General features: G+C 44.3%; 1 protein-coding gene across 1 annotated transcript in view; it reads left to right on the top strand.

Moving 5' to 3' along the window:
- Positions 1 to 15,915, top strand: part of LOC132331896 (multiple epidermal growth factor-like domains protein 6) — a 188,383-nt gene that overhangs the window by 116,194 nt on the left and 56,274 nt on the right. Inside the window, exons 6-9 of the mRNA XM_059855817.1 lie at positions 1,623 to 1,745; positions 7,562 to 7,687; positions 11,817 to 11,939; positions 14,575 to 14,697. Of these exons, the coding sequence (XP_059711800.1) occupies positions 1,623 to 1,745; positions 7,562 to 7,687; positions 11,817 to 11,939; positions 14,575 to 14,697 (495 nt within the window). The remainder of the gene's footprint in view (positions 1 to 1,622; positions 1,746 to 7,561; positions 7,688 to 11,816; positions 11,940 to 14,574; positions 14,698 to 15,915) is intronic.

Below are 15,915 nucleotides of genomic sequence, written 5' to 3'. Positions count from 1 at the left end.
CTCTTTCAGTTAATTGTGATTAGATTTTCTAAAATGGAATAAACATAAAAGCATTCAAAAAATATGTAAACCATCCAAGTTAAATGCAAAACAGATAAAACCACAGCAAAGATATGAAATCCAGACCCCTTTTTCCTCAAGTGCAATATGGGGGGGGGAAATTCCTTCACTCTGGACTCGCTTCCCCCACAGGAGCAGTTGTGGACTTGCCTCCCATTAGATAATTTCAGAACATGATCTGAAGAGCAATTAAATCAGCAGGAGGCTGCAGTGCTGAAAGGAGGTTCTTTAGAGATGTCTGTTGAAGGAGGGAGGCTTGACTTGGGGAAGAAAATATCTTTGGCATTTGGATAATTTGGGACAAGAATCGCCCCTGGGGGAGATGGTGGGAGGTGGAGCTGCTGTCCCTGGGGACTGCTAAGGAAAGGACAGACAAAATCTAGGCAAATATCTGCCAGGTGGATTTTTTTCAGGGAATGGACTAATTGACCCTTATTTTCAATGACCCCATGTTGATTTTTAAGGTAATGGTGTCAACATGTCAATCAAATGCTATTTACAGTAGCCCAGCGTTGCTGAAGAGGTGCAGAAACTGCTTATGTGGTACTTCTAGAAATTCAGTTTTATGATTCTGTCTTAGACCTTCACCTGTTTACTTAAACTCTTCTTGATCTTTGTCCATCATTGTCCATCATTTTCAGCTGGAACTTTACAGCAGTGTTCTCAAGCTGGTTTAATGCTTGTTTCCCTCTTCATTTGACCGAATGTAATCCTCCAAAATCCCCTGAAATATGGAATGATTCCTGCTTAGCTTTGGAAAAAGTATCAGCAGGAGCTCACATCCTTTTTCTGGGAGGTTGTCTGAGAAGATGCTATGGAAAGTTTAGGTGAACACAAGGAAGAACAAGGCACAATATTTTCCCCCCTCCCTGGAAGTGTCCAAGGCCAGACTGGATGAAGCTTGGAGCAGCCTGGGATAGTGGGAGGGGTCCCTGCACAGGGCCAGGGGGGTTGGAATGAAAGGAGCTTTAGGGTCCCATCCAGCCCAAACCATTCTGTGATTCTGTGCTTGTATGGCAAGGGACACAGAAAATGCAGCACAAATTCCTCACTCTTCTGAAGTTTTCTCTTTAAGCTCTCTGTGTTATCCATGGTTGAAAATGTAGTGGTGATGGAGAATGTGTCTGTTTTCCATTCATGTCGGTTGTACCTGCTTGTACCCCCGAGAACAAATAGGATTAAAGGCCTGATGCAAAAGGAAATGTTCATAGAGCAAGTTTTTGTAAAAGCCAAAGGTTTGACCAGCAGTTCCTACAGGCTCAGATGTGTTATCTAACCCTAATTCTTCCCTTATATTTTTCTCTTGGCCTCAAGGAAACAGCCATGTCACAAACCACTCTAATTAACCAGGACTTCAGAAGCAGAAACTACAGAGGCAGTGCCTGCAGGAACTTGGAAAAATACCATAAAATTCCCCTTTTCTTAGCTGCCAGAATGAAATAAACAACAACCCAGCCCGAGCTCCTTGCATTTTGGAAGAGCCCTGCAGGACAGGAGAACCAGGGTCTGTCTGTGCTGGGCTCTCTGGCAATCCTCCCTCACGCTGTCCCTTCCTTCTGCAGACGTGGACGAGTGCGAGGTGCTGAACGGGGGCTGCCAGCAGGGCTGTGCCAACACCCAGGGCTCCTTCCAGTGCCAGTGCCAGCCGGGATTCCGGCTCCACGCCGACGGCCGCACCTGCCTCGGTAAGGAGCCCCCTCCTCCTCCAGCTCTGCCTTGCTCTAACTGCAAAGCCTTCTGACTCTCCAAGCTGAGTTCTCACTAAATATCATTGCCCATTCTGGTTCAAACAGCCCGTGAGGATTCAGGTATTGCCAGAAGTACTCTTATTTTGTTATGTGGTTTGGTGGGTTTTTTGGGTTTTTTTGATGGTGTCTCATGTTGGTGAAAATTCTTTTGCAGGAGGCATTGAAGAGCTTAGGGTCTTAATTTCAAATAATATTTTTAAAATTCTGAGTGCTTTTCTTTTTGTGGCACATCCCAGCACTGCCCTGGCACTTGGTTTATTTTAGAGGTTGTGTCCAGGTGAATGATTGTAATTTACAGGGTGGATTCACCCCATGTGTGCTGGTGTCAATGAGAGCACCATGGAGCTCAGCCATGACACATTGCTTGGTTATGTGGAGGGGATTGCAGCTCTGCCAATAGAAATAAACCCTGTGCTTCTTGGGTTGGACTCTAAGGTCTGAAACAAGGCATACCTGAGTTAGTTCTGCATATTGTTAAAAGCAATAACAGAAATACACATTCTTGTACTGCATTTAAATCAGTACAAAAGTCAAAATTTTGAATTCTGCAGAAAGGATTAAAATGTTCTTTCATCTGGGAAGCAGAAAAGGGCACCTTTTGTTTAAATTTTTAAACCTGATTTGAGGTAATATGGGAAGCACAGTCAGGTACAGTCAGACCACATCTGCAGAATAAGTTCACTCACAGTTTGGGCATGGCCTCAGTTCCTGCCCAAAGTCCCTTGGTTGTGCTTAATGTCAGCCAGAGATGTCATCAGTCATTGCTGGAATTATCACAGCAATACATTCACTGATGCAACCAGAACACCGGAGGTACCAGTGCTCAAGCTGTGGGAATAATGGATTTTTTTATTTTAAAACTTACCCTTTTAGGCTTCTTGGGTTTATCACATACAGAGACTTTCAGTGTTTTGTAATTAACTGCAATTAAAAATGTGATGAAGTCTCAGTCTTTTCTTGATTATTTTAGTTGGTGAAGGAGTGGACAAGGAAACACTATAGTGAGAGGGAAAAAAATCATGTAAAAGCAGAGTGGTTCATAATTAACTAGAAGCAATTGTGATTTTCTGTGAATTAAAAGAGAAATTAATCTCACTCAGATCAGATCTGACCAGGGAAGACCCAGAAGTGAAATCTGCGTTGTTTGAGCTACATTGCTTCCTCTGAATAGTCCCACTGGTGGTGGAGAGGGATTTTTATTTGAAAAGGTGACTAAAGGGACTTTGAGGGGAAAAAGAGAATGAGAACTGTGTGATAAAGGCAAAGAGTAGATGTTAATGGAAATGAAATTAATTTACTTGTGTAATATGTAAAATCTTCTGTGGACACGAAATAGTTAGGTTTCCTCTTGCCTCACATAATCAGAAAGCTCAGTTTGGCTTTGTCTGAGCTGTGAACAATACCAGAGAACAAGTTTTCATTTAATAAATGTAAATATTCTCAAGAAGTTATTCAAAGTACTTCATACAGTGGCCAGCTTTGTTTACAATGTCTCAGAAATTATCAAGGAGAAACAAAAATAAGTCCCGAGATGGGAGGCAGGAGTTTCAGAGAGCTCAGCTATCATAATAATGGATGCACAAGATACTGAGGGAGGATATTGAGTCCTGTTCCAGCTGTTCAGACAAGACACCAAAACAAATGGATATAATAAGCTCTCATGCATTGGAGAACAAGACAGTTACTAATTGATGAGAACAGGGAGAAGCATTTCATATAAATCAGGAGTGCCTAGGATCAGGATTTGGGCTGTAGCTGCTTGTTGGGGATGGAGAGTTTGCCCCTTGTGCAGCACCATGTTGTACATTCAGCTTTCAGCACTCATCTGATGAGAAGCAAACCACTAATGCCCCTCTCCTTTGACCTAGTGCAGCCCAGCAGAACAGCCAGCATTTCAAACAGGCTTGGATTAGCAGTGGTGTTTCTTCCATGGATACTTCAGAGGATGTAAGGATCTCTGCTGCATGCTGAGAAAGAAAAGGGACCACCTTCTGGCACTGAGCTGTTTATGGAAGGTGATTATCTCAGCTGCAGAAATAAGAAACAAGAGTCCCTCTGGACAGGCTTTTTAGAGGAGACCAGCCCAGATTGCTGTTAGGTTCATTCTTTCCACGTCCTCCTTTTCTTTTTTGGCAACCCCGTGTTTGCGGGAACAAAAGTGCCAAAATCATTTGAGGGGAAGCAGATTTTGCAGCCTGGATGGCTTGGAAATCTCCCATACATAAGGAAGTGGATCTATCATCTTAAAAGATATTCAGCCTACATCTGAGGACTCAAAAACCTGGGACAAGACACTTCCTCATGTGATCCATGGAATATGACTGAGCTGCTGTCACAAGCTTTCCAGTAAATCTGGTCCTCCTGCCGCCTCAGCACAGGGTGTTTGGGATCCTGACTTGTGTCTGCTGGTCCATCCCTCCTCTGCCAGTAGGAGCCTTAAAATATGTGGGGAGAGGGAATCTGCTTTTGCCATTCTTCCTGCTCCCATTGGAAACTTCTGCTCATACTCTAAGGCAGAGAACTCTGCCCATACTCAGCTCAGACCCAAAAATCTCCAGAGTGGGTTGCTTTGTTCAGTGTGTGAGAATAAACTGCTCAATTCCTGCATCCTTTGATGTCCCCCAGTACTTTGTGCCATGATAAAATCCCATCTCTTTCAATGCTCCTTTTCTTCCTTCAACTTTTTGGTCCTACAAATTTTGCTCAGCATTGAATTGATTTATAAACACACGTGCCAGAGCAAATATTCACTGCAACCCTGTCCAACTTTTTTGTTTGCTTTGTTTGTAATGCCTTGATTATGTTAATGCAATGAATTTGACTTCACTGAAATTTAACCAGCTGGTATCTGAAAAGCTGAAACTCAGAAAGAACATGTTTATTGTAGTATCAGGCTATGGGTTTGGACTGTTGTAATTCATTGTCTTCAGTGGAATTTATTCCTGTTTGAACTCCTAGAAGTGGAAACAGGGCACAGCCATTAGACCCTGATTCATCTCTGGTGCCAGCTGTTACCTTTGATGTCTGCTTTATGTGGAGAAGCTGTTGAGATGCAGGTTTTTAATGGAGATTTTAGCACACTGAGGCTCTTACATATTGAGAAAGTAACAAAGAAAATATCTCTACAACTCTATAATCTGTGTTTTCCAACATATATATAAGCCCTGTATATCTGAAGTTACATTTCTTGTCACTGCCAAGGGTGGATTTAAGGTGATGGAAAACACAGGTTGGAAGAGATTGTGTGTTCTAACCCCATGGTTGCTATGCATGTATCTAACTATGGCTTCAGAGCCAGCTCTTTGTAAAAATATCACCTTTATTATAAAAAATAATGGGTTGAGAATGTGCATTTCTTAACTGTTATCAGATCAGGGGCCTAGAGGAGAGCTGGAGAGGGAGTTTTGACAAGGACATATGGTAACAGACAAGGCAGAAAGGCTTTGAATTGACAGAAAGCAGGGTTAGACTGGGTGTTAGGAAGGAATTGTTCCCTGTGAGGGTGAGGAGGCCCTGGCACAGAGAAGCTGTGGCTGCCCCATCCCTGGAAGTGTCCAAGGCCAGGCTGGATGGGCTTGGAGCACCTGGGACAGTGGAAGGTGTGCCTGCCATGGCAGGGGATGGAATGAGATGATCTTTAGGATGAACCCAAACCATTCTGTGATCCTTGTTTTTCTCACCTGCTGTTCCCACTACTGTCCCCCTTCCCAGACACCCCCCTCCCTCTCTTGGCATCACCTGGCATCATACCCAGCCTGTCTGGGATCCACATCAGGGCTGGGTTTCTACCAAATTCCAAGAGTAAATCTCTGAGAAGTGAATGTCAGGCCATATTTCTGCCTGTGGAGGTGCTCAGCCTTCCAGCCACAGGCCCTTAGTGACAGCTGGAGTCAGAGCCAGGAGGTGCCAATACTCTGCTCAGAGAGGTGCTGCTGGTGCCTGGCAGCCACCAGCACAATCCTGTCCTGTCCCTGGGGGCTCTTCTCCTTCAGCCTGGCACCTCCTGTCACGGATCCAGCCTGGTGACAAACCTGCCCTGGCTGCTCCAGAGCAACCCCTGGCTGCTGGCACGGCCACACACCTCACTGGGACTCATGGATTTCACACCTGTCCCCTCCCACCTTCAGATCCTCCCAAACCCTCATCATGACAGGTTGCTGCTTATCTCCCCTTGCATCCAGATTGGCTCGTGCCCAGAAACAGAGGGAGAAAATGGCACTTTTAAAAGCCAACATGTATATTCTGTCACTTGGATTGAAGATGTTTTTCGTCTTCTGAAATATTTTCATCTTATTTGAATATTCTTGCTGAAAAACAGGTCTTTGGATACAAATGTGCAGGGAGCTGGGAGCTCAGAGAGTGTGGGCTCTGCTGTGTCCTGGGCAGACAGGAGCTGCTTCCAGGCTCTGTCTGTGGCAGGGCAGAAGGCTCCTGGGCACAGGTGGGGATCAGAAGCCAGGGTCAGGTTTCTGGGCACTGAGGTGCCTCCTGCCTCCTGCTGTGTGTGCAGCCAGGAGAATGTAAAAATTTGCTTTTCTTTTCACCTTTTTAACACATACTTGACTGCACACACTCAGTGTTTGCTAATTGGTGGCACAGGGTGAAACAAATCCTGTAGCAGGTTTTGCAGCTGACATTTACTAATGTCTGTTACAGATAAATGAAGAAATACAAATATTGCTAAAATGAATATGAAAAAAATAAATTTCATAGCTCTTTGCTGATTTCATTGGGTTCAGAGTTTGGTGCATTCCATGAAGGCCAAACAGTCTTTCCAGCTGCCCATAGAAAACACAGAATCCCAGAATGGTTTGGGTTGCAAGGGACCTTAAACCTCATCCAGTCCCACCCCATCCCACACCTTCCACTACCCCAGGTTGTTCCAAGCCCCATCCAAACTGGCCTTGGACACTTCCAGGGATGGGGCAGCCACAGCTTCTCTGGGCAACCTGTGCCAGGGCCTCCCCACCCTCAGAGTCAAGAATTCCTTCCTAATATCTCATTTAAACCTCCCCATACTACATCCCTGCTATGGAAATCTCAATACAGCCACACACAGACACTTCCATCAGCACAGCACAATAGCAGCACCAAACCATCACTCTTATTTTTACATGCAGCCTGTGAATAGGTGTGGGTGTGTGTTAACATGTTTTGTCAGGAGGAGAAATGTTTCTCCAGAGGCCAGGGATATGTGTTGAACAAAAAAGAATATTAATTTGCTGGGGTGAAAGAAGCAGCATCTTTAAAGATGTACAGAGGACCCTGTGTTCCTGTGGTTTGCTGTGTGAGTCTGTTCTTGTGGCTTCTGTTATTTGAATTTTTTTTATTTATGAGGCTGAGGAAATCAGCCTGAAAGACAATTACTATTTTTAATCAATGAAAGCAAGGAGAGAAAAAGATAATCAATGTGCAAGTGCCAGCAGGGCTGTTCTTTTTTCCTCTCCTTGCCTCAGTGGATTGGCAGTGCTTTGGTGCTGTCAGATCAAAGGGTGCTGTGCTTCAGTCAGCATTACAGCCCTCAGATCTCACCTGCCTCTCCCTGGAATCAGGATTTCACTGGTGTGGGACACTGTGTCAGCCAGGCTCCGTGAGCACAAGGGAAGGCAGTCACTCAGGGGAGGGGACAGGAGCATTTCTGAAAGCTGTTCTGCAAGGTTTGCCTGCTTTTGCTGCCATTTATGTATTTAAAATAGGAAATGAGTTCCCCCAGGTTGCTGACATGCTTTCCTTCCCTGCTTTCTTGGCTCCAGCTGTCAATTCCTGCAGCATTAACAACGGGGGCTGTGAGCAGGACTGTGTTCAGCTCAGTGAGGATCACTACAAGTGCCAGTGCCAGCCAGGCTACCAGCTGAAGGCAGATGCCAAATCCTGTGAAGGTGAGTCCTGTGAAGACACACAGTAGAGGCAATTTAAAAGATCCTAGGATGTGTTTTGGGTCACTGTGTTCATTCCTATTTCCCCCTGTGTGCCAGAAGCAGCTTTGGGAATTGCTTATTGACAGGATTTTAAAATAACACTTGTTTGAGGTGTGAAGTTCACTTTGAATCACAGCTTTGAACAAGATTTTGGCCTCCCAGATCCCTGGCTGCTCCTTGCACAATGATGGTGATGACATAGGTTAGGAACTTAATCGTGATTTAATTCTAACATTTTGTTGCTCATCAAGTTGTATATAGAGTTGGCCTGCATTACATGTTTTATTCTACCAAAAGTCTTCTCTTTATCTCCTTTTGGCTTATCACAGGCTGATTCATTCATCCTCCCCTTCAGGTTTCAAGCACTCTCCAAGCAGAACAGCAATGCTACCTTTGGGTTTGATTGTTGCTTTTCTTTTCTTGTATATCTTAACATATTCATCAGTTTGGAAGGCAGCCCCCCCCATTCCCCAACACAAGCACACACACACACACACACACATCCTTGAACATGCCAGAGAAAGATAAGGCCAAATTTATGGATTTATTGAGCTGAAATTCCTGTCACAAAACCGTTTCCATATGGCTCCTCTTCTGCTCGGAGATTTTACACGCTGTGGATGAAGTGTAAGTAAATCCTGCTGTTCAGATGGCTCCCAGCTCCTGCTGGGTGCAGAGAACCCTTCCCCTTCGGTTTGGGCCCCCCCAAATCCTGCCCTCAGTGGGGGCTGCACCCCAGGGAGCACCCACAGCCTGCTGGCCTCGCTGTGTCTCAGGGGGTGGCCACGTTTTTTCCCTGAGATTATCAAAGAGCCAGAAAAGGGGAGCTCTGGGGAGACAAAGGTGTCAGAGAGCTTCCTCTGCTGTTCCCCATCCCTTTTCCAAACATCTTGAGATGTGTCTGAGAGCCTGTACAGGGCTTTGGGGTGGGTTTATGGAGTGGTGGGACAGTGGTTGGGTCTGAGTGATGCCAGGAGGGGTGGGAGTTCTCCTGGAGTGCTCAGGGCACCGTTCAAGCTCCCAAGGACCACTTCCATGCTCTGTCTCAGCTGGGACTCCTAAAAGGGGAGGTTTGGCCACCACTGTTCACCCCCTCACGTGGTGGGGCTGAAGAGAGTTAGCCACTCACCAAAGGCAGTGCTTTGTCACCAGCCTGTAGTTACTGAGCTCTGGAGAGGGGCAGGGTCAGCCTTGTCTGCAGGTGGGCACCCCTTACCTGGGTGCCTGCTTACCCCTGGGTGTTTGAGCCAAAATAAATCACTGCAGCCCTCCCCAGGAGGGCAGCTGTGCTTGGGGAAGGAGGATCTGCCTGTAAGCAGAGCTCAGCTTGCAAAATGAGAACTGAGAAGGATGCTTCCCCCCCGTAAATACCTGAGTGAATGAATGCCTGGCAGAGAAAAGTGCTAGGTAAGCTCATGGACAAGATTTTTACAGGAACAAATGAGGATGAAGTGGTCATGAATGCATTTGAGTTGTCAGAGATTTTTTAAGTAGAAGAGGTGGGAGGAGGTGAGTCTGGATGATTTTTTATTTTCCAACCAAAGCTTGGCTGCTGGAGTCATGGTTTGGATGGAGAAACCACAGTGTCATGAGAGTGTTTGCCACAGGTGCTATGCAGGTGTGGATTCACCCCTGTGGACTCTTTGGGAGTTAATACTGCACCCACAGCCCTGCAAAGCCTTGGAGAAACACTCAAGCCTGGCAATTTTTCTCTTTACCACTTTATATTTTCTCCATTGTGAAGTCATGATTGCTGTGAACAAAAAAATTTATTTGATAAGGCCCAAACCTCTTTTCTTTAGGTGCTCCAGAGGTTGTGGCAGACAGGACTGGAGACCCTGTGGTTTACAGCCTTGTCTGCCCCATCCCTGGAAGTGTCCAAGGCCAGGCTGGATGGGGCTTGGAGCAACCTGGGGTAGTGAAAGGAGTCCCTGCCCATGGCAGGGAGTGGAGCTGGATGAGCTTTAAGGTTCCTTCCAACCCAAACCATTTTGGGATTCTGTGTCCTGAGGCACCTGTGAATGAAACCATGCCAGTAAATTTTTCACCATAGTGTTTAACAGCTTGGAGTAGAGCTTTGTAGGACGGAGTCTGTTATCTACTAAAGTTATTAAATGAACCAGTAAGAGGCAAATGTGTGAAAAAGAACACTAATGAGTTATTTTTGGCTTTTCCTGAAACCTGCTTCTAGCAGCAACATGCATATCACTGGAAAGCAAGTCAATCACTGATTGCCTCATGTCCTGAAGATCTTTCCTTTACAAACTTACCTCATCCAAGGACTTCCAAGGCTGCTACCTTTATTTGAATGACTATGTTTTACTAACATCCACCGTGTAATTTGTTGTTTGCCTGTTGTCATGTCACAGAGCATTACGAGCTTTACTCCGCGCTGTAATCATTCTCAAATTAAAGCTTTAGCTGCTCTGAAAACCTTCATAATATGCAGGTTTAACAGATGCTGTTTGATAGTGATTTCATTTAATTTACCCAAATAGAAAAGGAATCGGCAAATAACTCAATATTTCATATCAGCAAGGAGTGAGTTCTTGCTTGGAGCTAAATCCTTTGAAGACCGCAAATTGTCGAGCTGCAGAGCCAAGTTGTCAGCCTTGGAAGTGTCATGCACGATGAAGTGCTGCTGTTCCTTGGAAACCTATTTGCAACCTATCGTGTCAGAAGTCCAATTTCAGTTCTACATCCCTAACTGTGCTTTTTTTAAAAAAATTTTTTTTGTGTGTTTTTTTTGTTTAATACTGTCAAGTCAAACTCAGCCCTGCAGACCGGAACGGTTTTTGTGTTGTGTGTTCCGGAGATGGCAGGAGGTGGCATGAGGCAGTTTGAAGATGTTCTGGGGCTGCTTCCTCCTTTACCAAATGCTGGCACAAAATGCCACTTGGCTGCACAGAAAAGGGACCAAAGAAAGCCCTGCCCCATATTTAAATCCATATGAAGTAGAGGGTTTTCTCTCCTGTTCCCTCCTCCTGCGTAGCCAGTGGAAGAGCAAAGCAGCCAGGTCAGAGCAAAACTCCTTCAGCCCTTCCCAGGGCTCCTCAAACCCTGACTCCAGTGTGGTCGAACTGATGGTGACTTTCCCCTGGGGCTCTGAGAGAAGTTGGCTTGTACAGAGCAGGGCAAGTGAGGAATATTGGTCATCTGTCTCAAATCAGACAGTAATGAGTGAAATGCTAAAGCTGCATCAGATCTGGAATTGTGGGGAAATAGGTCTAGCTTTTTATTCAAAGCTAAGCAGAACTGTAGAGGACACGTTTTCAAGGTGTCCTCCAGATTTGCCTGTGGAATGTTATTCACCAGAATTTTGGTGTAATGATTGCTCCAAAGCAAAACCTCAGCCTGGTGCAGAATGTCAGGTCTCAACCCAAGTCAGACCTGTCTGAACAGTCGTGGTGGGTCTGGTTTGGGGTGTGCCCAGTCTCTATTTGGGCAGTATGCTTCCAGCAGGTGGATGTTCCAGAAATAAACCCATACAACACAATGAAATCCTCGAGATGGAGGCATCTGTAGGCATTTGATAAAAGTTTTTCTAAGTACTTGCCACTTAGGGCAGCTTATCCTTGAAAAGGTATGTTATTGTTCAAGAAGAGGAAAAAGCCTTGATGTACAACATGAATGGCATATGTTTATAGACTGAAAGATGTCTTTGGGGGCTCTTCAGTGTTTATTTCCTCTCAAGCCTTTTAAATATTCATTGTTTTGTGGTGAACTCCATCATTGTGTGTGTTTATGGATTCACACATACTGGAGTGCTAATTGCTGTTGTTTAGAGAACTCTTGAAATCTGTTCAGGTACAGCAAAATAACAATAAAATGTACTTTTTTGTCCTACTTCCAATGTAATACAAGCTCGGTTTCCTGCTGTTTAAAGCCTTGTTGCTGCTCTGTGAAAAATGTTGTCCAGCAACAAAAAGCATCCAGAAAAACAGCAGCTTTACTCACCAGATGCTGTCACATTTTTTTCCCAGTCTAATCTCTTACAGCTACTTCGTCATTAGTTGTAACAATGGCAGGTAAGACCATTTTCAGGCAAAAAGTGACCTTTCAGTTGACAGTGTGCTCTAATTGGTTTCAGTGATAGACCCCTGCACAAGTGGGAATGGAGGATGCTCACAAATCTGTCAGAATGAGAGAGGAATTGCAAAATGCGAGTGTCATCCAGGGCATTCTCTTGCTGCAGACAAAAAGTCCTGTTTAGGTAAGAAACTCTGGGCTCTTTATTGTGAAGAATGTTATTAATCAGTGCTCTGCCTTACTGAGCTGTGAGTGGAAAGGAATATGTTAGACAAATATATGTGTGCATTTTGAAACAGCCTTTCTCTCTGTGATACTCACATCAGCCCACAGTCTTGAAGGACTTTTCTAGTGATGAAAATTTCTCTGTGATCTCCTAAGTCATGCTTTCTAGCAACTGGATTTGTGAATGCTATAGTGTTGTTCTTGTAGGGTGCCTTTAAAATAATGTCCCAGATACAGCTCCTGGAAAATTGGTTCAAGTAAAACTCTGAACCAGGTCACTGAAAACCTATTTAGAATTCAAAGGGCTTTTTAGCTGGAGAACGTTTCCATATTAATGGAGAAACTACTGTGAAGGAAAAAATCATGATGTGTAAGATTTCCAAAGAGAGGAGCTTAAAAAGTTAAATTCTCAAGTCCTGTGTTTAGCCTGGGGTTGTCAAAAGCATCTGTAGCATTTCTGACCTGAAACTTGGGGGAGCTAGAGGTCAAAATACCTGCTTTTCTTTTTCAGTGAACCTCTTGGAAGATAGTTTAGCAGTTTTATAAAATAAAAAGCATTTGTGGACTTAATGTGCACAGATTCTTAACAGCCAAGTCAGGATCAGGATGTGTCTGTGTATATATATATATATATATATATATATATATATATAAAATTTTCCTAATTTTACACTCTTCTTTTGAAAACGTGGCCAAAATCTTGCCTATATGTAAATTATTGTCTCATATAAAGGGTGCTGGGTGCCTTTCAAAATATTTACTTCCTACCCTGAGTATTTTACTCAGTTGCCTGTAAGCCCTTCTGTGAGTAGAATGGCACATCTTAGTGATTCTCTCTTACTGGAATTACTCATGAGTAATTACTGAAAATAAAAACTGTTTTCAAGTAATGTACTGATAATGAGTGGATGGAAACAACAGTGGGTTTAGCAGTAGGGTCAGCCTGTTGTTTGTTTTATCTCAGATACACATTGACATCTCTGTTGATTTATGTATAAACTGAATCACTGAGTTAACTTTCAGTGTTATATATTGGAACAAATTTTCTCCCCAGCCTCATGGCAACAATCTTTTGAATCATTAAGCAGCATGTCTTACCATGGATATACAATTATTGGTTTTTTCTCCTAGAAGTTACTCAATGCCTTTTGCAAAATTCAAGCTGTTGTTTGACTCTCTGGAAACCGAGCTGGAAGGAGACAGAGGGCAGCTGAAGTGTCATACTTCAGCTATTAGCTCTAGGACAGGAAGAAACCTGTGCAGGGTGGTGGCTGTGGTTCAACTTTTTATTTTTTCTATTTAAAAGGAAGAAGAGAAAAGAATATTTACAGCCTTGGCCAGCGCAGTGTGCTCGCAAACTGACAATTAGAGAAAAAGGAGGAATAACCCATTTTATTCTCAGCAGCAGCTGCTCCCATGGCTGCTTCAGAGGAGATGTCATTTGTCCTGAAATTTTCATGAGCCAGTGTGTGGTGTTTGCACTGCCTGGGGCCTCTCTTTGCAAGGAGCCTGATTGCATCCATCAAGCTCCTCGTGCTCAAGTGCAGGGGCCACGAGCACAGCACTGGGCACAGCACGTGTGGAGGGACAAAACTGTTAGAAAGTGTGGTTTGTGGGGTAAAAAGTGAAGAGCTGCACATCAGATTGCTCCCTGCTATTTTCAAGACACTGCCCCAGCATCGGTGCAATAAATAATCTGTATTTTTCCAGAAAGATGTCAGAATGGGAAGGACCAGGAGATGCATCAGGGGTTTGCCATGTGTGATACCAGTCTTTGCATAGAGGTCGGTGCTCTGTGCAGCTGTATTTAGTGTAAATTTTTGTGGGTTTGTTTGTTTTTTTTTAACTAGTTAAAAGTTTTAACTACCTCCTTAAAAGTACTTTTATGTTCCACTGAGCCTTTAGGAAGATGGACACCTTTGGGGACATTCAACTCCAAAATACAGACCAGCAAGTGTGAAGCTGAGGAGCAGCCTGCTTGGCAGAGGACTGGGGAAGAACAGCCTCCTCACTTAAGGCTCTGCAGCTTTTCCTTTCCTCTCAGGGCTGCTGGAGCTGCTGTGGTTGCTGCAGGTGCCTCCCACTGCACTGCTGCAAAGCAGCTGCAAGATTCAGGGATGATCCGTCTCCATCATCCCTGCTGAAACCCAGCCACCACTTAATCCAGATCATTTGACATTCAGAGAGTAATCAGCTATTTCCTGTTCCATTAATTGAACTACAGTGGCTTGGAGGACATGGTGATAATTTCAGAGTTTTGGAAGTTTCTTCTGAGTTCTTTACACGAGGTCTTCTTTTGCCATTGCTCTTTTTACAGGAGTAATAAATAAGTTGCTTTGGCTGATACTGCAAATATAGTGGTTGATATTGTAAATGTTCACACTGAGAAGTTCAAGGTCAGTGGTGCTCAGAAAAAGATTGTCCTGGAGAATACTGTGAGTGTAATGTTCCTGGGCTCACCGGGTGCTGTCCTTTGCAGGCTGACCCCAGGATAATCCTTCCCGCAGATATTTGGAAACGCAGCCACATCCATGTAGAGCAGCATGATTTTCTCATTTCAGTATCCAGCTGAACGACTTTCTGTGTGCTTGCAGATGTGGATGAGTGTGCAGAGGGCAGGGCCAGGTGTGCCCATCGCTGTGTGAACACCCCGGGCTCCTTCAGCTGTGCCTGCAGCCCCGGCTTCGAGCTGGGCGCGGACGGGCGGCGCTGCTACCGTAAGTGACCCTGCCCAGCCCTGCTCTTCTTCCTCTCATCTCCTCTCCTCTCTGCTCCCTGTCAGGCCTCACTTCTGATTCTCGGGGATTACCATCCCCAGCAGAGTAAATGTAGGCAAAAGATCAAGCTTAATACTGTTTTCTTCCCCTGCTGCTGCTGCTGGGTTTGCAGGGTGACGTGTTCCTAAGCCTGTGTTCACAGACCTTAATTACTGCCTTTCAAAGAGCAAATAGCCCTGTTGGTTTATCTTCAGAGTCTGGTGAATTCTGCTGCAGAGCTACCACAATGCTGCTGTTCTGTGAAATGTATTCATTCCTGCCCTCCTCCTCCCAGCTTTCTTACAGACCTCATGCAAGAGAAAACCAACACGACGTTCTGCTCTTGTCTTTACCTGTCTGGGTTTGCTTATGTTTCTCCTGAGATTACTGACACTATTAAGAGGATGCTTTAAAAAAAAAAAAAGGCAACAAAAAAATAAAGATTTGGGATGAAAAAATATTTGAGCAACTCAAACTTCCCAAGCTAAAGCAAGCCCTGTTGTCTTTCCTCACATGCTTACCTCTTGCCAGCGGGGTTTCTTAATCAACACAACTTTTCTGGAGAGGGGGACTGACTCCCAGTGCTGCTAGCTGATAGGTGATCCCTGGCCTGCCCTTGAGGGCAAATTTAGATTAATAAAGGAGGTGATGTGGAAGAGTTGGGGTTATTATGGACCTAACATAAGCTCCCTGGAATGCAGACAAAAGCATGACCTGTTTTAGCAAAGAGGTGGGCAAAGATCATTCAATCTAATAATACTGTGCAAGAGCTTTCAGCAGAGCTTCCTTAGGAAAATATGCTGCATGCCAGAGAATGAGTGCTTTATTTAAGAATGTGTGTGTAAGAAATAGTTATTAAGAATGAAATCCAGTTTCGAGGCATTAACATACATTAAAAACAAAACCCAATTATGTGGGAGACATCCTGGAGAGTTATTTCATAGGTGATGGGGAACTGTGAGTGGAGCAATGGCAGAGGAAATGTGATTAATATATAGGTATGAAATCTTCTGTCATAGGCATAAAAAAGAGGTTTAGACCACTTAGATTTCATTGTGCTTTTCTGATAATAATTTTTCTGGATGTTCAGCAGATCTCAGGGGATGGTGATTCTCTGTGCCTCATGTACAATATTGCAGAGCAAACAATAAAAATAAAAACATTCTGCATATATTTATG

Source organism: Haemorhous mexicanus, chromosome 10, assembly GCF_027477595.1.
Source record: "Haemorhous mexicanus isolate bHaeMex1 chromosome 10, bHaeMex1.pri, whole genome shotgun sequence".
Taxonomy (NCBI): domain Eukaryota; kingdom Metazoa; phylum Chordata; class Aves; order Passeriformes; family Fringillidae; genus Haemorhous; species Haemorhous mexicanus.
Note: the sequence above shows the minus strand (reverse complement) of the source record. Positions and strands in the feature narration are given on the sequence as shown.